This window comes from Dasypus novemcinctus, chromosome 6 (assembly GCF_030445035.2).
Source record: "Dasypus novemcinctus isolate mDasNov1 chromosome 6, mDasNov1.1.hap2, whole genome shotgun sequence".
NCBI lineage: Eukaryota > Metazoa > Chordata > Mammalia > Cingulata > Dasypodidae > Dasypus > Dasypus novemcinctus.
Genome location: NC_080678.1, coordinates 17,452,493 through 17,478,888, shown reverse-complemented (window position 1 = coordinate 17,478,888; position 26,396 = coordinate 17,452,493). Strand labels below are relative to the sequence as shown.

The window sequence follows — 26,396 nt, the reverse complement described above, 5'->3', positions numbered from 1 at the left end:
CTCCTCACAGCCCTGGAGCCATCCACAAGCAATGGCTGAGAGCTGCTCCCCAGACAGAGGCCCATGGGCCAGCGCTGGCCTGGTGGCTCTCATTGAGTGAGCCGTGGAAGGCAGAACTGTGGCCTGGGCAACCCGCGCCGTGGTGGTGGGGTGGTCAGAGGAGCTGTGGGAGGGAAGGTAAGGGCTTTGTGACTCTACTGCCCTCGTCCACCAGGGCTGGGTCCAAGAGGGGAACAGTGATCAGCTGCCCCCTCAAAGCTGACCAACTGGGGGTGGTGGTGGTGGGAACTGAAGGAAATGGGGAAGGTATTGGGCATGTCATGAGGCAGCTGGGATGGGGCAGCCAGGGAGGGAGCTGTGAAGTCAGACAGGCCTGGCGGCCATGCCTCTGCGCCAGGCTAACTATCCTTGGCCAGAAGACTACACTGACCAAAAATAGCAGACTTCCTCTTAGCAGCCATCTTGCCTCAGGCAGTCCTTCCCTCAGCTACTGCTTTCCTTAGAGCCTGGCTACTCACCTGGAGACTTAAAGAAACTGACCCAGGGCCTGCAGTCTCTGAGATTCCCAGTCAGGAGGAAATCTGCATTTTTAACAAGCATGCTAAGTGATTCTGATGCAGACATCCTGCGGACCACTTTTCAGAAATCCAGCTTCTGTCTCTTTTTAAGGGGGCTGTTCCTTTGTCTTTCTTGCTTTAGAATCATCTCCATAACTCTTCATTAGCACAAAAGTCACTTTTGAAAGGAAAAAGGTGAAAACACTGCCAAGATAGATATGCGTGATTAAAATGAAGAATGAATTTTTAATGTGTAGAGAGCTTCAAAAACATTAAGATACTTTCCCTGTTTGACCTTTTCATTTTCGGCATGTCATGAAAAATTATAAATTGCTGTTAGGCTATTAGCAGAAAGTTGTGTGTGCCTAAAATCTTTAGCTAAAGAAAAACCATACAAGAACTGTTATTTTTCTATGTTAAAAAGTTCAACCCAACATGAGTTTCTTTGCCAAATTTTTGAAACTGGAAGTCTAAAGTGTTATGATAGTATAACCCAGTTTTTTTTTAGTTCTTTCCCCCGAACTTCTTGCATCCTGTGGAAAATCTACTCCATGTTGCTTCCCTTTTAGAAAAAGCCAGTTGCCAGGAATAGCGCTTGTCAGCAATAGAAAAGGAGGAGGTGAAAAATGCAAAAGAAAATGCGGAATATCACTTCAGTGGTAACTAATAAGAACTTTGAGGGACTTTGTGAGTCATTCCTGGACTTGGTTCTTTGGCGGTCTTAACGACAGAAGAAGGGAAATTCTTTCCGCAGTGGACTTTAATAACAAAAAAACAGGACTCCCCTCCGCATCCCTACCTCTCACCCCCAGCAAGTCTGGTCTGCTACTTGCTGGGCTGGCAGGGGACTGTCCTGTGGCTTGAGTGACACTCAACAGGTGATGTCAGGCGGAACTAGTCGCTAAATTCCCAGAATCCTGGACAAGCTCTAAATGATTTCCCTTGAGCTTGAATTTTCTCCACGTATCTCATCAACTGAGAAGTCCTCCCATTTCCCCCCACATGGAAAGGCTTAACAAATCCTGCAGGAGCGTTTTTTCAAAAACAGAGTGACTCCTAAAAAGTCCATGAAGATGACATAAAACCACAGAAAACGATGACGAGGCTAAGAACGCTGATTGGCATGACCCCTTGCATGAAAGAGGGCACCTGCGTGTCGCCCTTGCTCTGTTTTTGGCTTAGCTGAAGCTGGGAGGAGACCTCCTGGTGAATTCTGTTTGATGGTCAAGGTATCTGCTGCTCTAATTGTTTGACAGATTTATCATGTGAATGCGAGTCTCTAGGTAGCAGTGACCTACACCTCACAGGCAGGTCTTGTTTCTGAGCAATGTGTAGGATCTGCCTGCGACCCCAACCCCCCTAAAACCTGCCAATTAATCCGTGGGAAGAGGCAGTCAGATGAGGATCCCTCATCTGTCCAAGGCTGTGTCCTGGGAGTGGTCTTCAACCTCTTCCATTGCCTTTGAAACAGTCGTAGAAGTCTCCAGAGGGGATGGGAGCTCAGACCAGAACACCCGTTTCAAAGGGTGACGTTTCATTTGGGTTCTGCCCCCTTCAGCGCACCCTGACCCTTACCCCTGGCCCAGAGCAGCCCTGGCACTGCTGCCCTTCCCAGGAGGCCGAGCTGGTTTCCAGTTCAGTATTTGAAAAGGGCTTTGAAGATTAAAGGAAGTGCCTTCTCTTCGTGCTGCTTCTCCCCAGGTTTGATCAGGTCCTGCAGCCTCTCCCTACAGAGCCTCGGAAGCCCAGGACCTCAGGTGCTGCAGCTCCTGCCCTTTCAGCTCTCCTGTGTCTGGAGCGGGGCCTGGAACCCGGCTTTGCTAATCCACCAAGAGGCCGCACGTGCTCCCTCCCAAAATGACCCCCCCTGCCCTTCAGCCACGTCTTTTCCTCCGTTCCGAAACCCACCCAGCTGGCTTACTGCTTCTGGAACGAGGAACCTAACACCTCGTTTACCCGCCCTGCCAGGAAATGGAGAATCCAGAGCCTTGCAGCAGCCCCTTCCCAAGCGCAGCGCTACGGAACCCGCATGGTTCCTGAGAAGCCACGCTGCCTCTCACGTACGCTTGGAAAGCGGAGGTGCCAACGGAATGGAACCTTTTCTGGATTTCTCCCTGGGCTGGGCCCTGCTGCAGAGCCCTGAGCCACGAGGTTCTCTCTCTCACCTGCCTTGGGATAGCGCATTGAGGGATGGGTTAGTAAACATTGTACATGGGGGTTGACAACACTGAAGTTTGGTGGCATGATAAAGGGCAAAGGTTTCCAATTCCGACCTCTCTGGATCCGGAATGGATCTATGGTTTAGTGGATGATGTCCCTGGTAGCCATTGAATGGCTCCAAGTCTCCACTTCCTCCTGGCAGTACCTTTCTCCTGGGGCCGGTGTGAGGACCCAGTGGGGTGGTGGCGTCACGGGGTGTTGCAGACACTGTCTGTTCCACCCTTGCTCTGCCCACACCGGCCCCTGCCCGCTCAGATGCTTCATAGTCCCACTCCGGTGTCTGCTGGTCTTTCAGCTTCCAGCTCTTTCTCTGGCGGCTGTCATTTCTAGATCAGAGCTCTGGGAAGGCCAGAAGTGCCAGGCCTGTCTCCCCCCACCCCCTCACCATTCCTCTCTGCCCACTGGCAAACAGGAGGTGATGGGTAAAATCCCAGCCCCCAGGGGTGAGGCGGATAACCCTGCAATTCCGAGACAGGACCGACCCTGCCTGCTTCCCCGGCGGGGGTGAGCCTTGGCTGCCCAAAGTGGCCCCCAGTGTGATGCTGGGCCTGTCCTGGCTTTCCTCCTGACTGGTCCCGCACCCTCACTCTCCCAGCTGGGGTCCTGTAGCAGTTTGGTATTATTTGTGAATTCCAAAAATAGATATTGGATTATGTTTGTAAACTAGTCTGTTCCTCTGGGAGTACAAGATTGTACTAAATTCAGAAGTTTCACTTTGACTTGATTAAATAATGATTCAGGCTTTGATGGGACCATATCGGTAGGACATTGGTGGGCGGGGACTCACATAGAAAACTACACAATAGAGGAGTTAGGAGGAGTTTTGATATTGGAGCCCCAAGAAGTAAACACACAGAGAAGCAGATACGTGAGAAAGGAGAGAAGGCTCGGTTAGACGTGGCAGAGGCCCCAGGAGGAGAGACCAGCCATTTGCCTAATAGTCTACAGCTGGCTTTGTGGAGCGAGCAGAGCAGCTGAGCCCAGAGAGAAATGAGCCCAGAAGGGAGAAGAGACTTAGTATCAGCCTACAGCTGATATTAGAAGAAGCAGGGACCACAGAGCCTTGAGAGGAAGAGGAAGCCAGAACCTTTGCAGATGTCGACAGCCATCTTGCTCACCCATGTGGCAGCAGACTTTGGTGAGGGAAATAACTTATCCTTTATGGCCTGGTAACGGTGAGCTTGTACCCCAAATAAATACATTTTATAAAACCCGACAGGTTTCTGGTAGTTTGCATCAGCATCCCTTTGACTGACTAATGCAAATCCCAATATAAATTCTTCAATTAGACTATTCTAGAAGCATGGAGGTGGGTAGTGATTGATTTTGGAATTGTATTACTAGCAATACCTGATAACCACTCCAAGGCCACAGATCATGGTCAAACAAGAAGCACCAGAACCTCTGAGAAAAAGCAGACTTTGCCTCTAGTGTACAGCAATACGCTATGGGGCAGCTGCACACTTTGTGTGGTGTGAACACCTGCACGTGGCCTGTCTGCACAGCTGACTTTTGATATGATCAGGGTGTGCGCTGGGCACTTACACACGAGCTCAGTGGTGGCTGTGGGCGTCCATTGGACAAGAAGGGAGCAGAGGCCACCATTTAAGAAATGACCAGCTCAGAGTGGGACACCCCTAACTACTGCCACCTTTATGCAAACGTCAGACCTACACAGAGAGGGAAGATGGTTTTTTCCCCAAAGTCTGCCCAAAAAGAAGCTTATGTGGCTGTGCATAGTTCACGTACAGGCAATCTCTGATATGTTGATACCAGGCAGAGGTGTGTTGTTTCCTATTCCAGTTGTTGCTTTTAAAATTTTATTTTTAGAAAAGTTGTAGGTTTATAGAAAATCATGCAAGAAATATTGAGTTCCTAAATATCACCCCTCACACAAGCAGTTTTCTCAGGTATTAACACTTTGCATTAGTGTGGAAACTTTGTTACAACTGATGAAGAAATATTATTATAATTATGAACTGTAGTTCAAGGTTTACATTAGGGTTTACTGTATTGTACAGTCCTATGGGTTTTTTTTTCACATTTTTATTTTAGTAACATAAATACAACCTAAAATTTCCTGTGGACCACATTCAAATACATAATTCAGTGGTGGTAATTACAACCAAAATTTGTGCTACCAACACCACCATGCATTACCAAAATTTTTGCATCACCCCAAACAGAAATCTCTATATCAAGTAAGCATTAACTCCCAATTCTCTACCCCCACCCTGCCCTCTGGTAACCTGTATTCTATTTTCCATCTCTATAAATGTTCTTATTATTTCATATCAGTGAGATCATATAATATTTATTCTTTTTTGTTGGACTTATTTCACTCAACATGATGTCTTCAAGGTTCATGCATATTGTTACATGTATCAGAACGTCATTCCATTATATGGATATACCACATTTTATTTATTTATTAATCTGTTCATGGGCACTTGGATTGCTTCCATCTTTTGGTTTTTGTAAAGTTGTCACTATGATTTTGGTATGCAAATATCTGTTTGAGTCCCTGCTTTCAATTCTTTTGGGTATATACCTAGACAAGGGATTGGTGGGCCATATGGTAATTCTCCATTTAACTTTCTGAGGAACCACTGAACTTTTTTCCACAGTTGCTGCCCCATTTTACTTTCACACTAACAATAAACAAGGATTCCTATTTCTCCATATCCTCTCCAAAACTTGTTATTTTCTGTTTTTTTAATAGTAGCCATTCTAGTGGATGTGAAATGGCATCTCATTTTGGTTTTGACTTGTATTTCCTTAATGCCTAATGATATAGAACATCTTTTCATGCTTTTATTGGCCATTTGTATATCTTTTTTGGAGAAATGTCTTTGGGTTTTGGCCATTTTTCAGTTGGGTTGTATGTCTTTTTGTTGAGTTGTTGGATTTTTTAATATATTCTGGATAGTAAACCCTTATCAGAAATGTGATATCCAAAAGTTTTTTCCCATTCTGTCTTTTTACTTTCACAATGAAGTCTTTTTATTATGTATAAAAGGTTTAATCTTTATGAGGTCCTATTTATCTATTTTTCTTTTGTTGCTTGTATTTTTGGTGTAAAGTCTAAGAAACTCTTGCCTAACACAAGGTCTTGAAGATACTTCCCTATGTTTTCTTCTAGGAGTTTTATTGTTTTGGTTCCCACAATTAGGTCTTTGATAATTTTGAGTTAATTTTTCTATATGGTGTGAGGTAAGGGTCTTCCCTCATTCTTTTGCATATGCATATCCAGTTTTACCAGCAAAACTAGGAGACTCTTTTTCCCCTTTGAGTGGACATGGCACTCTTGTCAAAAATTAATCACCCATATACATGAGGCTTTATTTCTGAACTCAATTCAATTCCATTGTTCCACAATTTTTTAAAAAAGCAACCAAGGCTTGTGTCCTTGTGACAGTAGCTTGCTGATTACTGTGGCTTTATAACATGTTTTAAAACTGGGAAGTGTGAGTCTTCCAAATTCATTCTTCTTTTTAGATGGCTTTGGCTATTCAGGGCCCCTTACCCTTCCATATAAATTTGATGCCTGGCTTTTCCATTTTTGCAAAGAAAGCTGTTGGAATTTGATTGGAATTGCATTGAATCTGTAAATCGCTTTGGGCAGAATTGACATCTTAACAATAGTTAGACTTCCAATCCAAGAACACAGAATGTTCTTCCATTTATTTAGGTCTTCTTTGAGAATTCTTTTAGCATTGTTTTGTAGTTTTCCATGTGCAAGTCCTTTATATCCTTGGTTAAAGTTATACATAGATATTTGTTTCTTTTAGTTGCCATTGGAAATGGAAGTTGTTTTTTTCTTGATTTCCTCTTGAAATTATTCATTACCAGTGTATAGAAACACAACTGGTTTTGTTTTTTTTTTAAAGATTTATTTATTTCTCTCCCCTTCCTCCCCCCCACCCCAGTTGTCTGTTCTCTGTATCTATTTGCTGCATCTTCTTTGTCCGCTTCTGTTGTTGTCAGCGGCACGGGAATCTGTGTTTCTTTGTGTTGCATCATCTTGTTGTGTCAGTTCTCTGCGTGTGTGGCACCATTCCTGGGCAGGCTGCACTTTCTTTCGCGCTGGGCAGCCCTCCTTATGGGGCGCACTCCTTGCGCGTGGGGCTCCCCTACGTGGGGGCAGACACCCCTGTGTGGCACGACACTCCTTGTGCACATCAGCACTGTGCATGGGCCAGCTCCACACGGGTCAAGGGTTCTCACATTTAGGTCTTCGATAATTTTGAGGTTTGAACCGTGGACCTCCCATGTGGTAGACAGACGCCCTAACCACTGGACAAAGTCCGTTGCCTACAACTGGTTTTTGTGTGTTGATCTGTACCAGGCCACTTGTGCTGAATTTGTTTATTAGCTCTCATAGCTTTGCTGTGGATTGTTCAGGATTTTCTATATATGTTCACTTTTAAAATTTTGTTTTTCTATCTGCTCCTCAGCCTAAAACATTTCCAAGGGCTTTCCTTCAGGTTCACTGATTCTTTCTTCTGCCAGTTCCCATCAGCTGTTAAAATCCTCTAGGGAATTTTTCAGTTCAGTTATTGTGGTCTTCAACTCCAGTATTTCTGTTTGGTTCCTTTTTAAATTTTTATCTCTTTAGTGAAATTCATATATTATTCATTCATTGCTTTCCTGATTTCCTTCAGTTCTGTCTCTGTGTTTGCCTTTTTCTCCTTGAGCATATTGAGAATCATTTTTTAAAGTATTTGTCTTGTACGTCCAAAGTGTGATCTTCTTTGCTGATGGTTTCTGGATTTTTATCCTTTGGTTCCGCCATCACTTCCTGCTTCTTTGTTTGTCTTGTAATCGTGTGTTGTACATTGTACATTTTAATATTTTAAAGTGTTAGCCCTGGAATTTAATCCCTGAGATGGCTGTTCCTTAAGTTTGTGTTCAGCTAGTGATATGTCAGAGACTTTCTTGAGTATCAGGAACTGACAAATGTAAAAAAACCTTTTAGAGTCATTGCAAATTGGTTGTATTGGCCAGTGGTCTCCTTCAGAGTTTAGCCCTCCTATCAAGAATATTAGCCTGAAGTGTATATGAAGCACAGGATCTTCTCGGTCTTTTCTGAGCCTGCACCTTGTCCTGGGCTTGGGTTTGCTTGTGGCCTTAGGAATTCCCCTGTTAAGAAGAATCCAAATGCCCCTCCTACTCTTTATAAAAGAAACTTTCTCCCCCTCCCACATCTGCTATTGTTTGACTTATAGCAGGTAATCCTTGGCCACTTTGACTTAATTGTTTCTTTCATTGCTTTAGCTGTCCACAAGCTGCTTCCTGCCTGCAGGGCAAATTTGGGAGGGCAAGTCTGAAAGGAGTTTACTGGTTTAGTTTTTCGGACTTCCACTTGGTAGACTGGCACCAACAAACACCAGAACAGGGCCAGGGACCTACAATGGGAGCACAGGTTGGCACCACAGTGTGCTGGGGAGGAGAAGAGAGGTGTACCACGAGCTTCTTCTACCCTTTTTAAAGCTTTGTTTTCTTGATATGGTACTTGTCCAGTTACTACAACCCTCTAATTGTTTTCTGGAGTTTTGAGGAGGCTGGCCCTGACAATTTTACTAGTTGTTCAAAGATTCTATGGGAGAATGGCTTCCTGGAGCATCTTATGCCCATCTTGGTCGACTGGGTGATCTTTCGTTACGGTTTTTGACATGGTTAAAATACATTAAAAAATAATACCCATTTGACTAGAGTCTTGAAGCAGAACCAGGTATGAAACTACCCTATGGAAACTGCAGAAATGTCACTCCCTTTTTCCTTCATCTTCAGGCACCAGGGGAGACAGATGGACACAGAGGCAAAGCCACTACAGAAGAAGCTTGGTGAGAATCACTGAGGTGGCCTGTTGGGGAAGAGACACCTGTTACCACCTCCAGCGGAAGAGTCAACCCATCTTGTGGTTTCAAAGTATCAGGGTTGCCAACAAAAGCATGACTCGCACAGGCACTGGATGGAACAATGCCTTACTCACACAGAGAAAAGACAGTGAAAGATCAGTTTCACCAGCAGGCAGGGGTCTCCCGTGGCTAGTGGTCTTGTTCTGCAGCCACCATCAGGAGATGGTATGCAAGTGCCCCTCTTGTGCTGCAAGCAAAAGACCCTGCTCCCTCCCCTCCAGGGACAGATATAGCAGAGGGGTTGGCCAGGTGCCATAAAGCGCACATACTTGAACATATTTAGTGTTCAAGGCGACAGGGGAAGGCATGTGCTGGCAGACCACTATATGTGCAGGTATATGCTTTATGCCAAGGTGTTCCGAGGAGGGAGTTGGCCCACATTCCTCATCTGTCCTAGGTGCCAGGCTGGCATATTTGGTCCCAAGCATAGGGCTCATTCATGCGTCCCAGGGAAAGGCAGCAGGCCACATGCAGAGCACCCCTTCTACTTGACTTCAGTGAAATGAGCCCTTCAGTGCATCGACTCTGCTTCCAGCACTAAAATGATTGCCAAAATATTGCTGCTGCTCTACCTCCCAAGCACTGGCCCTGAGCACACTCTGTGTTAAGCATCTACATGCTTCATCTCACTGGCCATGCATGAGGCAGGTGTAATTATTATAACCCTTATACAGAAATCAAAGCACTGGGACGTTTGGTCACTTACCCAAGGACACACAGGGAGGAATAGCAGAGCTTGAGGTTGAACCTGGGTCTGTCAAACTCAAAAGGCTACTTCAAGACCACGGGTTCTTTCATGAATTGTAACATATATAACACACTAATGCAAGGTGTCAGTAATAGGGTGGTATATGGGAACTCTGTATTTCATGCATGATTTTTCTATAGACCTACAGCTTCTCTAATAATAATAATAATAATAATAATAATAATAGACCATATCCCAGATCTGCCTAATTGCAAAGCATGTGTTCTTGCTTGTTCATTCCACAAATTTATAAACTAATGGCACAGATGGGAAAAGGCTGAAAATGAGGGATTTTTCTCTCTGGGAATAGGATATCTGTTAACATAATGCTTCTAGAACTCAGTAAAAATTAGCGAAGAATTGTGTACAATTACGTTCTCTATTATTAAAACAAGCAATTTAGTGTATAAAATATACCCCACAGAGTTCCAACGTTCCAAAATTTTTCTCAATTACCAATCATTCTTTGAAATAGTAAATGCTTGCATTAAAAATGAGAAAAAACACAACTTTTGTGGGAGGGGCATCTTGACTTTCACAGAGAGATCTGTGAGATAGTTGGGGAATATCTTTTGTTAAACTTTTAATTTTGAAATAATTTCAGTCTTACAGGAAAATTGCAAAAATAATACCAAACCCACACAGCTAACTCCAACATACTTCACCCCCTTCAGAGACCCAGATCCACCAATTTTAACATTTTGCTGCATTCTCTGTATCATACTACCCATCCATCTATCTCTCAGTCTACCCATCTGTTTATCCATCTATTTTCTAAACATGTGAGGGTAGCTTGTGTGCATCATGCTCCTTGAACACATAGTACTCCCATGTACATTTCCGAAAAACAAAGATATTCACTTATGTAACTCCCTTAGGTACAGTTATCAAATTCAAAGATTTTAGCATTGATATAAATCTTACAGTCTCTATTCCAATTTTTTTATATGTCCCAATAATGACTTTTTGGACCTTTTCTCTTCCATTATTAGATCTGGTCTCAGATCACGTATGACACTTAACTGTCATTGTTTCTTTAGTAGCTGTTTTTTGAATTGTGGAAACATATATACAACATAAACTCTCCTATCTCCACTGCTCCCAAGCATATCATTTAGTTGGGTGATTTTTTGATTTACTTGTTTTAGAGTCAAACAGTAAATAGCTGGAATTCCAATTCTGCTAGGGAGTTCCCTAGAACAAGGAAGGCTCCTCTGGGCCTGGGTTTGAAACCAAGACCCAAACTCCAACACTAGCTAGGAGATGCTAAGTGGAGAAACTCAGGCTCACAGAGGTTGAGTCCTGTGCCCATGTTGCCATGGCGGCAGGGCTGAGGTTTGAACCCAGGTCAGCAGACTCCTGGGCCTCAGGGCTTCTGGGTGTGGCAGAGGACTGGCTTGGAAGGGTGAAGGCATCAGAGGTGGGTGAGCTGGCTGTTGGACTAGGGGTCTGAGCCAGGTGAAATTTGGTTTCATGCTCTAAACACCTTCCCAGGTGGTAGCTGGGAGGGCACAAACGGGGCCTCACCCAGGCACACAGCTGGGTTCTCCCGCCAGCTTAACAAGCACGGTGAACAGCATATCCACCAGCCCAGACCATCTCCTGCGTGTGTCTCAGTGGCCGCTCCTGCCCCGACTTCCCGCCCCACCAGGAAGAGTGGCAGGCAACGATAGGTGGGTTTTCAGGATCTAGTCCCATAGGCCGGGGTCCAGGGAAGGGGCCCGGTCTCAGCAGGAGGGCGGGGGTGGGGGTCGGAGCACACACAGCAAGGTTAGGCTCAAGGCTTTGGCTCGGGGGGGGGCTGTGGAGGCCTGGGAGCCCACACCAGCTTACAATCCATCAGTCTCAGGGTTCCCCGTCCTCATCACCGCTCCCCCTCCTCATCCCACCCGCCTCCCCTTCCTCGTCACAGGGGCTGGGATCAGGGCTCTGAGCTGCTGCCTGGCTTGATCAATATCGTTTCGTGGCCAGGGCTGAGTCTGGAGGCTGAAGGTCTTCAGTACCTACAGTTTTTGTAAATCGACTAACTATTTCTTTTGTAAATCTTATGAATTGCCATAGAAAACATATGAAGTGACTTGGTGGTCAGCATCTTAGCCATATGTCGAAGTTAGCATTCCAGTGAGGGGACAGCTGGGTGTCGCGGGCCACTCATGTGATGCCGTGCAAAGTACACAGGTTGCCTACAGAGCAGTGATGTCCCATTCACCTAATCTGAACCAAATTGAGGCTCTGGGCCTGATCCCAGTTTGTAGGGATTCCTTGGGAGTGAGGGGGAGAGGACCAAGTTCAGGAACAAGAGGAGGAAACAGACAAACCAAGAATACTGATTTGACAGTCTTGACATTCTAAAGACAGATGACCTGGATTCTTCAAAATTTCCATGAAAAAAAAAGAAAAATGGAAGGGCAGCTAAAAGGGGCTGAAGAGTCATCATAACTAAGTGTTATATACCTAATCAAATCTTATAGAAACTATAAAATATATTTTGGGAACATTTCAGAACGAATTGTTTATTAGATAATGTTATGGAATTATTGTTATCTTTTCTTAAGTGTAATAATGACACTGTAATTATGAAGGAAAATATACTTAAAAGATCCATACTGAGTTTTTAGAGGTAAAGTGTCATGATATCATCAACACATTTTAAAATGATTCAGAAAGAAATGTATATAGTCATACATACACATATATTTTATGTTACAGAGAGGGGTAAAGCAGAGGGAGAAAGACAAGAGAAGAGGTAGAGGGGAAGGGGGGAGAGTAAAAGAAATGTGACGAAAATGTTAATAGTCGGTAAATCTGGGGAGGATAGATGATGTTCACTGTTCTATGTTGTAGATTTAAAATATTTCAAAATAAAAAGTCAGGGGACAAACCAGATCTAGATGGTCGATCTCACATTGCTGCAAGCATAGTTCCGTCTGCTGTGGAGTGGGCCCCACCCTGAGCTTCTGCTAGGACCAGGGGCAGATCCATTTGCCTGCCTCCCAGGGCCCTCTGCTTTGGAGATGACTCTTCAGGATTAGAGAGATTTCTGGCTGCCCTACCTGAAGGGCCAACTAGGACCTTGGCCTCTTCATTAGCCCTCTGCTTCAACACACCAGACGGAACCCAAGAAAATCATTCGGTCACTTGCATGGACTCGATTCCACCAAACCTCCATTTTGCTTTTTCCTGTGTGGCTTAAAGATGCTGTTGGTGTTTGGGCCTAATGATCGGGGAACTTGAAATAGGGAGAGGACTGTTCCCTTACTACTTTGACTAGGGTTGGGAAGAGGTGAGGCAAGGCACCTATTCTCATTAGCGCCCTTTGCATGGAGAAGGGGAGAACATCTTGTGAATATCACTTATTACTTAAGTGTCAGAACAGCTTGCATCCTGGATATAAACCAAACTTGTGAATTGAATAAGGAGATAAGCTTCAGGTAAGATGGGAAGGAGCCAACTTTTCTCTCGTCCGGGAGATATCACTTTCCCCTACTGTCTTCCACTGACAATTCCTGGTCAGGCATATGGATCACTAGGGGATAAGGAGGGAATGAGTAAAAAGGAATGGAATTTTGTTCTAAGGCTAAGGAATGGACAGAACAGCTCCTTTTGCCAGGGTCTACCATTTAGTGTGGCACAGTCATTATCTTCTGCTTTGTGGGCGCTGATATTTTTTTCATAACAAGCCTTTGGAGCCTCCCTACTGCCCGTGCCACCCACGTCACCCTCACAGTGCTGGGTCCATGGTAGATATATCTGGCAACCAGTGTGTGCCCCATTCAATAGAATTTGGTGATTCCATCAGGTCTCAGAGACAGAAAAAATTCAAATCAAACTGTCTGAAACAAAGGTACTGGCTCATCTAACTGAGTTCAAGGAGATAGTGGCTTGTCTCAGGGGTTCAGGTCAATAGGTTCTGATCTCTCACAAGTCTTATCTTTGCTGTCCTTCAGATTCACTTAATTTTCAGGATCTCCATGGTCACAACATGCCTGCTCCAGCCCTACATCCTCCAAGGTCTGAAAAAACCACCACCACAGCACAGGCCTGTACAATGCAAGCAGGGAATCCTATTGTAAACCATCAACTATCGTTAATAGTATGATTATAAAAATGTCCTTTCATGAACTGTAACAACTCTACCACACTAATATGCAAGGTATTAATAATAAGGGTGATACATGGGAACTCTGTATTTTATGCATGATTTTTCTGTAAACGTACAACTTCTCTAATAAAAAGAAAAAGGAGAGTGAGAAGAGAGTCTTTCTCACAGTCCAAGTAGAAGTGCCGTTGTAGCTTATTGGCTTTAACCAGGTCATGTGCCCATCCCTGAACTAACCACTTTGCACAGAAGGATGTGTACTGTAGATTGACCAGGCCTGAAGAAAATGCCCATTCTCCAGGCCAGAAGGGAGGTCGGTGCCAAGTGCTTGGAGTGATGCAGCCACAGGCTAAGGGATGCCAAAGATTGCTGGCAAATACCAGAAGCTATGAGTGGGCAAAGGAGGATTCTCCCTTACAGGTTCACAGGGAGCATGGCCCTGCTGACACCTTGATTTCAGACTTCTGACCTCCAGGATGGTGAGAAAATAAATGCCTCTTGCTTTCAGCCACCCAGGCTGTGGCACTTTGTTACGGCAGGCCCAGGAAACAAAGACACTGCTCAGATGTCACCTTCTCAGAAGGGATATCCTGGGCCACCTGGCAGCACCCCATCACCACCCCGTTGCTGACCTTCATCTGCCTTTTTATCACCTGACATTACATCACTTAGTTGAGCTCAGGCTCTGGAACCCAAAGGCTGGGGTTCAAATTCCGGCTTCACCTTTATTGGTTGTGTGATCTTGTGCATGCCACTTCTCTGAGCCTTGGTTTTCTCATTTACAAATGGGTTCATACCCACAGGGCCAGGGTTGGGATCTGACCATGCTTTTTGTGGGGGATGTGATTCAATCCCCAAACTGAATGAAGGTAGGACTTAATCCCACATGGCTGAAGTCCTTATAAGCCAGCAAGGGAAACTGGCAGCCGTGGAGACTAGCCAGAAGCTGGAAGTTAACAGAACCTGGAAGAGAAAAAAGATGCCACCATGTGCCTCATCAGGTGACAGAAAAACCAGGGGACCCCAAAGACCGATGACCAGCTAGAAAATACCAACCCCTGGAGGAAGCCAGTCTTCTAACCTCTGAAACCGTGAGCTAATAAATTCCTGTTGTTAAGTCAACCCATTGTATGGTGTTTCTTTCAGAAGCTGAAAAGTTAAAACAGCTGCTATTAGTCCACTCTTCTGGTAAATGGACATTTGGGTTGTTTCTAGTATTTGGTTATTATAAATAAAGCTGCTATGTACATTCTATATAAATCTTATTGTGCAAATATGTTATTTGTCTTGAAAAATACCTAGGACTAGATTTCCTGGCTTGTATGAGAGTTGAGTGTTTAACTTTATAAGAAATAACCAAACTGTTGCCAAAGTGCTCATACCATTTTATACTCATTAGTAGTATAAGGGGTTTCCAGCTGCTCCATATTCTTGTCAACACCTGGTGGTGCCAGTTTTAAAACTTTTCATTATTCCATTAAGAGTATGTTTTTTTTTTTTTTAAAGGAGTTACCAGGGATTGAACCCAGGATCTTATATACATGGGAAGCAAGCACTCAAAAACCACAGAGCTACACCCACTCCCTTATTGTGGTTTTGATGTGCATTTCCCTGATGACAAATGATAAACATAATGATAAACATATAAACATCCTTTCATGTGCTTTTTGGCCAATTGCTAATCTTTTTAAATGAAGTGCCTATTCATATCTTTTGCCTAATTTTTAAATTTGGCTGTTGTTTTTTTCATTGCTTTGAAGGAATTTTAAGTATATTCTATTTAGTCCTTTGTTACATATGTATATTACAAATACCTTTTACCAATCTATCGTTTAACCCTTCATTTTCTTAACAGTGCTTTTCGAGGAATGGAAGTTTTAAAATTTATCAGTTTCTTCTTTTATTAGTTATTGTTTGTTGTGTCCTAAGAAATTTTTGACTACTCCAAGTATGTGAAGATTCTCCTCTGTTTTCTTTTGGAAGTTTAATAATATTAGTTTTTATATTTAGGTCTATGTTATCTCTCAAGTTAATTTTTATACGTAGCATAAAGTAGGGACTGAGGGTCATTTTTTTTCCATAATGATATCCAGTTATTCCAGCATTGTTTGTTGAAAAGACTGTATTTTCACATTGAATTGCTTTGACTTTTGCCAAAAGCAAATTGAGGGAAGCGGAATTGGCCCAGTGGCTAGGGTGTCTGTCTACCACACGGGAGGTCCATGGTTAAAACCGTGGGCCTCCTTGACCCGTGTGGAGCTGGCCCATGCGCAGTGCTGATGCGTGCAAGGAGTGCCGTGCCACACAGGGGTGTCCCTGTGTGGGAGTGCGAACCAACGTTACTAAGCCGACCCGGCAACAGGCGTGTGCACAGCCTGAAGCCGCAGTTCAGGGTGGCTGGAATGGGCGATCACGCCCTCAGCCTGGTACGGGCGAAGCGCCCTCAGCCCACCCGGGCAAGCAGGGTGGCTGGAATGGGCGACCATGCCCTCAGCCTGGTACGGGCGAAGCGCCCTCAGCCTATCCGGGCAAGATACATCAATAACGGTCGCCTCCCACTATCTCCCGCCTAGCCTAACATCTGGTCGGCTCTCACTTCCCCTTTCCCCTCCCCCATTCCAAACCTCTCCACCTGCCCTCTGCTTACAACCACCTATCAGAAAGCAGTACCCGCCTGCACCTATCAAATCTCTCCATGCAGTCAATCCCCAACCAATCCCCGTCCCTATAGATAGCAGAGCTAACCTGATATCTGCCCCCGTCCCTAGTAACTGCTTACGGCAACCAACCACAAGTCGCCTTTAGCTTAAGCCAATCAGAACCCTACACGCCACCCTAAGCCCTATAAAAGTGTGTACCCTTCTGGAATAAACCAGACTTGTGCCACCAGCCTGTCTCCGCGAGTTTCTTCCCGGAATCTCGCACGCCCTACACACCTCGGAGCCACCGAGAGAAGTCGCAGAGGCCTCCAGCAGCTCCTCTCCCCCCACTGGCATCCCTGCATAGGGGAGCCCCACGTGCAAGGAGTGCACCCCGCAAGGAGAGCCATCCAGCGTGAAAGAAAGTGCAGCCTGCCCAGGAATGAGGCCGCACACACGGAGAGGTGACACAACAAGATGACGCAACAAAAAGAAACAGATTCCTGTGCTGCTGACAACAACAGAAGCAGACAAAGAACACGCAGCAAATAGACACAGAGAACAGACAACTGGGGTGGGGGGGGAAGGGGAGAGAAATAAAATAAATCTTAAAAAATAAAAAAGCAAATTGACTACTTGTATGGGTCCTCTTGATTTTCTCTACCCATGACTTTTGGGTGCTGCTCTGTGCCAGCCAACACCAAGGGGCCCAAGAATCCAATTGCTTGCCCTCAGAAGAACATAGGGCTTTATGCAGATTGTCCTGTAAGTCACAACTTCTCTAAGAAAAAAAATAAAGAACCCAGGACTGTGAGTAAGGGATTGTGTTCTAGCCCTGGCCTCAGTCTTGTCTGCCCCTGACTCCTTGTGGCCTCTTGGCAAGGCCCCAGACTTCTGATAAATTAGGGAGCAGAACTAGCTGTGTGCTAAGTAGGAAGGCTTTTTTTTCTTCTTGTACTATGTTCTAGGATTCTAATTTCTGTCACAGTGTCTACAGCAATGAAAACCCAGTTGATGGTTCTCATACCAAAATTACTGCCTTGGATGCAGTAAGGGCCTTGGTACTCTGATTTTTCATTGGTGGATTTGAAAATAATAGGCAAAATCCCACTAGGAAAGAAAGCTGCAAAGTTAAAGCTTTCTGAGAAATGAATCAACATTTTCCCCTGAAATGTCATTAATTCATACATTTCTCTTTAGAATAACATCTGCTGTAAGGATATGGAAGGGTTAATTCATTTCCAATGTGCTTCACCTCTTTCCTAGATGTAGGAAAATTATCTTTTATTATGCAGAAGTTGGCTTAATGCATCAGTGTTGGGTCTAGTGCCTTATCCTCAGAGGTCTTATAAATATTACCGCTTGAGAGGAGCCAAAAGAACTGAGAATGTTTAGCTTGCCAAAGAGAAGGCCAGGGAGAGAATCTCACTCTTTCACTCTGTGTCTCTGTCTCTCTTCTTTTCTAGTTATAGAATAATTCCAGTGCTCTATTGTAGAAAAATAGACACTAAATTCAAGCATCAGATGGGGGGGGGGGGGGATTTGAACCGGGCAGCTTTTAAGATCTGTATGTTTCAAAGCCTCCTGTTAATGATGACAGCAAGAAGTCACATGCCCTTTCAAACTTCATCTGTGGGTATTTCTAACACAAATGAGAAATGACGAACATCATATTGCAAAGATTCTAATTTTGTGGTCCAGATAACAGACTGTGGCGGGCAGCACTGCCACAGCTGGGTGTCCACCACTACACTAACCTCTGCTCGCCCCTCTGCTCTGCCAGCGAGGTCCACCCACCATGCCCTCCAAACCCCTCCCACCTCCTGCCCCACCTGCATTCATGCTCTCAACCTCACCAGGAATTTCTCCCTTTCTGTTATTGGCTTTGCCTTGCAAGAGCCAACTTCTCTGCGGCGGTTTCCTTGGCCACCCTGGAGTACCAGGATGGCTCCACTTCCTGACCTCTGTTGGATCTGGTTTTCTGAAGCACTTCTTTGGGGGTGTTAATCCTGTTTTGCCTAGTTCCCTGGTGTTTCTTCCTGCTTCTTCAGCTCCCCATCTTCTTGAGGGCAGAGATGGATTCTGAATCTTAGCAACCAGCGTGCAGCTTTGCACAAGGATGTGCTCGGTTGATGCTGATGGGTAAAGTGATGTTTCCACATCAGGGCTCTCGTTAGTGTTTCCTCCTAGAATACGGCACCTGAAAGTTAGAGGTCTAGGTCCTTAGAGTTCATTGGGTTGACTATGGTCTCCCTATACCACTTTGCCAAACTCTGGGAGACCAATTTGTGCCCAGGGTAGGTTCTGGGCTGGAGACACGGAGAAGATGAACCCCTCTATCGTCTCCCTTCAAGTCCTCCACACTCTCACCCCAACCCTAAGTACCTGATGAGAAACATATTCATTCATTCATTCATTTACCAAATACTGACCAAGGGGCCATTGTGCCAGACAACAGGACACAGAGATGGGAAACCGGATGTAGTCCCTGCTTTGTGGGGTTTCCTCCAGGGTCCTCTGTGTCCTCTCCCACACAGAGGCAGGATCCAGCCTCCTTCGCCTGCCTCTCTCTCTTGACCCTGAGATGTCTTTGTTCAGGTATCTTGGGTGTGTAATATGTTTTCTTAAGAGGCAGGCACTGTTTGCCCTTTGCTGCTGCCAAAGCCCTCCTCCAAAAGCCTTCTTTCTACCTTTTGTCACTGCTCTTCAATCCCAGAAACCACCTTCTAAGGCTGTTCCCTTGCTCACAAAATGGGGGCTAGCTCTCTCCTAACACCCAGGAAAGGCCTGGCGCTTCTTAGGGAGAAGCTAATGGCTATGATTATTGTGGGTTTGGTTTGCATCTTGAATGTCCGTAGGATTAAGTTTGTCAAGCTTATGCCCGCTGGGCTCCCGCGGCCTCCCGTGAGGGTGGGGGCTCTTGGCACCGAAGGACGAGGCTGAATCTCCTGGTTACACTTGCTGCCCTGACTGCCTCCCGAGGCTAACGACTGAAGGCTGGACCAGCAGCGCGCCACCCCGGGCGCCCACCGGCGGTCAGAGACTGTGCCAGGCTCACCGCGCGGCGGCCCGGAGCTGCTGGGGGGGGGGGGGGGGGCGGCATGCCTCAGGGATCCCGGCGCAGGGGGCCGCCTGGCGCTGGCGATGTAGCGGGGAGCCAGCTTTGCCTTTACCCTCACTTTGTTCCAGGGCTATGAAGTTCGGCTGGCACCTCCTGAGGGCAAGGGAAGCCCGCGAGTGATCTTAGGGGAACTTCTTGATTGGGCGGAGGGGGGTGGGGGGGGGCAAGGAAATAAATTCAGGTTAGAAAGGTGTAGGGAGGGCAAAAACAACAACAACAACAACAACAAAAAGCAAAAACAAAAACAAAAAACGGGAGCGCCCCTAGGCACGGACAGAGGATGCCCAGGCTGCCCTGAACCCCGACGAATCCCCACGGCGCTCGTGTCCTCCGTGCCCACGTGCGTGCGTGTGCCAGGGAGCAAGAGAGTCAGAGGGAGAGTCGGCGGAGAGCGGGGAGGCGCAGAGCGGCAGCTGCCAGGGCCGGGAGCCCAGGGGCCGCCCCCTCGGGTGGGGTGGCGGGAGGCCGGGGGCGCGCAGGGGAGGCGGCGGCGGCGGGGCTTCCCCGGGCTTCCCCTCCCCGGGCCGCGGGCTCACGGCGCTGGCCCAGGGCGCTGCGGTGGCGCCGGGCCAGAGGGAGCCGGGAGTCCCCCGGGCGGTCCCCGCTCCGCGCGGGGACGCCAAGCCGGGAGCACCGCGAGCGCGGGGAACGGCCGTCGCGGCTGGCCGGCGCCCCGGGGCCCGAGGCGGGAGGTTGGGGCTGAGCCCTCCCCGCAGCCCGCCCGCCCTCGCTCGCTCCCGCCTCCGCCCCCGCCCGCGGCCTGGAGCGCGCCGCCCTCGCAGCCCCGGCTCTAGCGAGCCGGCGCCGGCGGAGCTGCGGGAGTCGCGGAGAACGCCAGCCGCCGCCGCCGCCGTGGGAGCCGCTCCGGCCGCACCATGCGGGAGCTGGTCATCGAGATCGGGGTCCGAGCCCTGCTCTTCGGGGTCTTCGTGTAAGTACTGGCGCGCCGCGGGCGGGGCTGCATCCACGCGGGGACCACGCACCCAGCCTCTCTTAGCCCCAACTTTGTTGGCTCCGTCGCCGCGTCCCGCGGGGGGTCTGGGTTCGAGGCCCCTCAATGCCTGGAGCCCGGGAGGGGTTCTAGGGACCCAGAGAGACCCTCGCCCTCCGTCGCCTGGGACCCTAGGCGCGGAGGGACCCGTGCGCGCCGGCTGGGACCTGCTCCCGCCAGCCCCACGGCGCCCGCGAGCCGTTTCCGCAGCTGCTCGGGTCCGCCCGCCGGCGCCTTTTCTCCAGCTCGGCACCTCCCGGGGACTTCGGGGCTGTTGTGGACTCGGACGCGCATCCTCACCCCGCGTCCTCGGGAAGTTTCCCCTTTGTCATCTTCCGAGCCCGAGGCTTGCAGGCTTTGCTCCTGGCCCCCTTGCCCCGTGGCCCCCACCTGCCGCCGTGCCCAGGCTCGGGCTCCGTCTCCCTGCGTCTCCCTGGCTCTAGAGCCGCGGGTCCCGGTGAGCCTTTTCCCGGGAGGCGTTTGCGGTACTTCTCCGGCTGGAAAACTGTTGCTGCGGAGGCTCAGGGGGTCGGGGGCCGCAGCCAGGCGTGCGGGCTGGATACGTCCCGGGATTCTGCTGCGAGCCGGTGTTCTCTAAGGGTGCGGGGCGCGAGTCCGACTAGGGCACAGCGAAAAACGCCCGGGGTGGCTTTGAGTGGCTGGCTCCTGGGAACGGCGATCCCGGACAGCCGGGGGGTGGGGGTGGGGGGCGCACTGGCGCAGGTCCTTTCAGCGCCGCCTGAGTCCCACTGGCCTCCCGCGCCAGAGCAGCGGGAGGCTGTCTCGCCTCTCTGTCTTTCAGACCTGAACCCGGGAGTACCGGGTCAACCCCACCCCGTGGTACCCTGTCTACCCCTGTCACCTAGGCGCCCTACACATGCACTGGGCCCTCCATCAGGGGGCCGGGTTCTCTTTCCGCTCTGCCCCGTGACTGTTTTCTGGCACGTTTTAAATATTAAAGTTGCGTGAACTTTCTGGATTTGCAGTTTTTTGGAAGCGCCCAATTCCTAACGGGAGCCCGGGGCTTGGTTTCTGCTGGGCATCCGGAGTCGTTGATGGCGGGTGGAAGGCAGGGCTGTGTCAAAGATGACTTCTGTTCCGTGCAGTCCAGGGGATACACAGGAAAGAAATGCTCTTTCTTGCATGCTTTCCTTTACTAGAACTTGAATTCACCCAGAGGCTTTATTCACCCCATCAGAGGGGGCGGTGAGCTCCCAGATGCAGGCAAGCCCCCCTCTCCCTGCTTCCCACTGAACACTGCTGTTATTCACTGAGGAGAAGGAAGGAGGAGGGCTTCGTGTGGTCTGGATGCATTTGGGAAAACAGAACACACTGTCCCCTCCCCTTACTTTATTTTTCTACCTTTGGAATATGCATTAAAACTAGTGATGGCTGCATGATCAGGTAGGGACAGTTTCCAATTAATAAATAGGCTAAACCCCACTAAATGATCGTGGTATAAAATAATGTTCAGGACATAGAAAAATTGAACATTCTTGGGTGAATGTGTGACTACTGCTCCAATAAAATGCTGTCAGCTCTTAGGCTAACTGTGATTTGATTGCTGCTTGGAATTAGCAGATAAAAAAGGGTCCACTAATAATATGTAAAATATTTATTTTGTGTTAGGCTTCCCTTCAAAATTTCCCCCAAACATTTATGAGAGATATTTTCTAATATAAAGTGGTCTATGCAGCAGATTTGAAAACTTGGTAATTACTGTCTTATGTGCTTTTAACTTTCCTCTGAGGATGTTTTGTAGAAACCAGAATGGTTTGGATTATTTAATAGGCTATCTGCTGTCACCTTCCCCAGAGGGAACGGACGCTGCCCAGCTTCATGTCACGTTGGAAGTTTAGCATCACGTCCAACTTGTGGCTTTTTGGCCTGCAAAGACAGCGTTGGTGTGTGTACAGTGCGAGAATTCCTGAGGGGAGTCTTGGATGTTTAGATGCTGTTATTATCAGGCAGATAATGACTTCCAGAAGAATGGAGACTGGACTCAGAACATGAAGGTACAGAAGACCCTTTGTTTTCTCAGATATGCTTCTGGCCTGATGACAGAGGCGACTTTGGTCCTGAGGGTGAGATTCAGCAGGTAGCACCCACTTCTGGTCAGGAGAGGGTGGTCCCAGCAGCTGTGGGCTGGCCATTGGGACAGCCCCTCCGACAAACAAAGTCCCGTTTCTCAGAGGCAGCATCCCACTTAGCCAGTACAGTTCATCACTCGGTTCTGCTTGGTAATTTTACTCTATTCTTCAGGATGAGAGGCTCATTTTTGTGGGGGGCACCTGTGGCTCTGGAGGATGTCACATGGAGATGCGCCTGCTCTGACCACATTTACCCTGGCGTCTACCTTCAAGTTAGAACTAACAAAAATGCACTGTGGCCTGTGGGTGGGGAGAAGGCGGCTTCCCCATGCTGATTCTTTTTTTTTTTTAAGATTATTATTATTTCTCTCCCGTCCCCCCCACCCCTGTTGTCTGTTCTCTGTGTCCATTTGCTGTGTGTTCTACCGTGACCGCTTCTATCCTTATTAGTGGCACTGGGAATCTGTGTTTCTCTTTGTTGCGTCATGTTGCTGCGTTAGCTCTGTGTGTGCAGCGCCACTCCTGGGCAGGCTGCATTTCTTTCGTGCTGGGCGGCTCTCCTTATGGGGTGCACACCTTGCACGTGGGGCTCCCCTACACAGGGGACACCCCTGCATGGCAGGGCACTCCTTGTGTGCATCTGCACTGTGCGTGGGCCAGCTCCACATGGGTCAAGGAGGCCCTGGGTTTGAACCTTGGACCTCCCATGTGGTAGACGGATGCCCTATCCGTTGGGCCAAGTTCGCTTTCCCCATGCTGATTCTTAAGAAGCCAGTTTTCTTTTTGCAGACCAGGTAGGGCCCTGAACTTTTGCGCATTCAGGATTCGGAGAATCCAGGCAACTCCTGTACATCTCCCAGGGAGTGTTTAATGCCGCTGGGGCCCTCCTGCCTAAGAACCTCAAAACTGCTGGAAAGAGGATTAGTAATGAGTAATCAAGTCAGGGCTGGCACATACAGCTTAACCTAACAGGAAATAAATTGGTTACAGGACATCAGTGTTTAAGGAAATATATAAGCATGATGTTGTTGAGGCTGCCTTTAGTGTCATGAAGCTCGTGGACCCAGAGGCGCTCTGCCCTTCCTAATGGATGTGGGCAGGACGGGGAGAAGGAGATGCATGCTGGGCCTCCCCTCCTGCTGCCACCAAAGTCCCCAGGAGAGATTCGGTGAGTGTCTCTGCAAATGCCAAAGCCAGCCCCAGACCTTGTTCAGCAAGGGTGCAGCGAGGAAACGAGCTGGCCGGTCAGCAGCCGGGCAGAGCAGCAGTGTCCTCATGCTTGTGTATTACTTCCTCTTTCACTGCCATTGCCAATAACAACAGCTACTATTGTAGACCTACTACGCACCAGGCGCTAATGAAGACTATCGCTCATGCCGTTAATCTTTCCAACCTGAGGTAGGAGGTTCATTTTTATCTCTGTGTCATAGAGGAGGACACTGAGGCACAGAGAGGTTACGTGTATTATGGTTCTCCAGAGAAGCAGAACCCGTGATATATATCTTATAATTATGCTAACATTTAGTATAAGAATTGGCTCCCACAACTCTGGGGATGAGCAAGTCTGAGTTCCATGGGGCAGGCTGCAAGTTGGAAACTCTGATGAAGGTGATGTTGAATTCCTCAGGAGAAGCTGGCTGGCTGAAGTTGAGATAGAAATTCTTCTGACTTCTGAAATCCTCACTTATGGCTTTAGGGCCTCTAACTGATTGGGTGAGAAGACTCCTCTCCTTGCTGAGGCCAATGCCTTATATTGGTTGTAGATGCTGTCAGCTGTAGATGCAATCAGCTGACTAAACATGAAAACCCATCTGTGAAATACCTTCATGGTAACAGTCAGGCCGGAGCTGGTTTGGTTAAACTACTGGACACCAGACACTAGCCCAGTGGACACATGGAGCCAACCATCAGCTTGAGGCACTGCCCAAGTCACAGAGCTAATAAGTGCTGCTCTGAGATCGGAATCCAGATGTTCCAGCTGTGTATGTGAACTGTCAGTCACCTCACTGTCCTGCTTTAGACAAAATAACAGGCAGCACTGGTCATGAGCTTACTCTGTGCAGAAAACTTTCCATGTGATTTCTTAAGCATCCCCTCACTTGAGGTGGATACTGTTAATTATCCCCGTTTTACAATAAGGAACTGGTTTCAAAAGACAGTTGACTCTCTGTCCCAAAGCCATCAGTCATTGAAATGGGGTGCCTTCAGCACTAGCTTCCAGCCTGAGTCCAAGGGACTGCATCCTATGAGCAGCCCCCTCACGTGACCCCTTATTTCCAGAGACGGAAATGCACATTGCCTGGACTAGTGTATAGACAGTGATGCCACTCCCCTTCTAAAATCAAGCTCTCTTAGTTAGGATAGCACCTCAGTAGCGGAGGAGGGACAGTGTTGGGGATCCACGTTCCCTAAAAGATGGGATTTGGGCATTGTACAGATTTGAAGGGTCTCCCTTAGCTGTTTGAATCCCTGAAGTCAGTAGGTGGTGAGTAAGGTGCTGGTAAGAACACACATGGAGTTATTCAGAGACGAGTGACACATGGCTTTCTCTCACTGCGGGTGGATGTTGCTTTAATGCAGAAGGTCCCTTATTTATAGCACTGCAGAAGGACCACGGAAAGAGATGACGATCTGAAATACTGGTCTGGGGGAAGGTGATCTGCCTGTTTCACCGGTCAGTCCGGGTGCCGTTTGTCCCTCCCTCCCTCTGGCTCCTGGTGACTCCCTGTGTGGGATGCCTCCCCAGGAGCTGGGGTCTGCTCAGGGAGTGCCCTCGCCTCACCTCCCATCACTGCAGCATCCTCCTTTGAGCACTTCCTGCGACGGAGGCCCCAGCCAGGTGCTGGGGTGAGAGGAGGAGGATGGGCAGCTGGCCTCCCAGGCGTCACCGTCCAGCTGAGCAGGTCCACAATGGGCCACTGTTTGTTATTTCCCCCTTTGCAATTGCTGGTCTTGGAAGTTTTGCCTCAAAACAGTTCACTTTTCTCATTCTTCCAGCCAATGAACACGTTTGGCACCTTGTAGGTGCAGGCACTGGTGGGAGTTATTTTCTTTCCCCTTTATTACCAATTTTGGTTGCTATAAATCCACCCAGACAAAGGGAAACCTGGTGCTTAAGCTGGTCCAGGTGGCCTGCTCCAGGGCACCGGATGTCAGGTAGAGCCTTGGATATTGATGATAACGAGCCAACCCTTTATTATACCCCTAGGAGTGCCTTCTGGGACTCCAGGGAGGGGACAGTCATGGTAGTTGGAGCAAAGTGCTCTGTTTTACTGAGATGAAAGTATTAGTTCATCCTGGAGAGTTGGGGAGGAGGAGACAGGTACAGGGGACCTGCCTGGAATGACAACTCACCTGAGCCTTGCCGATGTGGAGGTCCTGGGGCGAGGCCTGGAGGTGGAGGAGCATTTTGGTTGGGGGTGGGGTTGCCAGCTGGGGCCCCAGCAAGGGTGCAGGTTTCAGCAGGTGAGGGAGGGGTGTAGTGGCAGGAGGTGTGCCCGGGAGGGGACTGTAAAGTGTGGACCTTCCCTTAGGGGCAGTACTTGGGAGCCTGGGAAGAACTGAAATCAAAAAGCATCATGATCAGATATTTGCCCAGTGGGGGCAGTGCACAGTCCCCTGGGCGCAGGCCCTGTGTGCTTTTGTGCATGGCAGTCCTCAGCACCCGCTGCTGTGCCTCAGGGCACCTCACGGTCCTCTCTGGGAGCTCTTGTTTTATTCCGTCTTGCCTTGGGGCCCCTCATTTCTATGTCTGGTTTTGATTGTAAACTGTTGAACTGTTAGAACTAGGTTGTCTTTCTCATCTTTGCTATTCCCACTTTGCAGCCAGGCTTTGGCCAGCATAAGGTAGATGTCTTGTGAGTGCTCATCAGATGGAACGCTGCGTCTGATGATCAGTTATATAGAGCTCTGAGTGTTCTGCGTCAACCCAGAGCAATCCTTCTTGGGTGTTCAGCCGACCACCGGCATCACCATGACCTAGGGCCCAGGCCAGACTTGACTTAATGGAC

General features: G+C 48.1%; 1 protein-coding gene across 1 annotated transcript in view; it reads left to right on the top strand.

Annotated features, from left to right (window-relative positions):
- Nucleotides 1-20,070: 20,070 nt before the first annotated feature.
- The window catches only part of PLPP4 (phospholipid phosphatase 4), a 132,457-nt gene continuing 126,131 nt past the window's right edge, over nt 20,071-26,396 (top strand). The window contains exon 1 of the mRNA XM_058299606.2: nt 20,071-20,236. Coding sequence (XP_058155589.1) covers nt 20,181-20,236 — 56 coding nt within the window. The 5' untranslated portion in view covers nt 20,071-20,180. The remainder of the gene's footprint in view (nt 20,237-26,396) is intronic.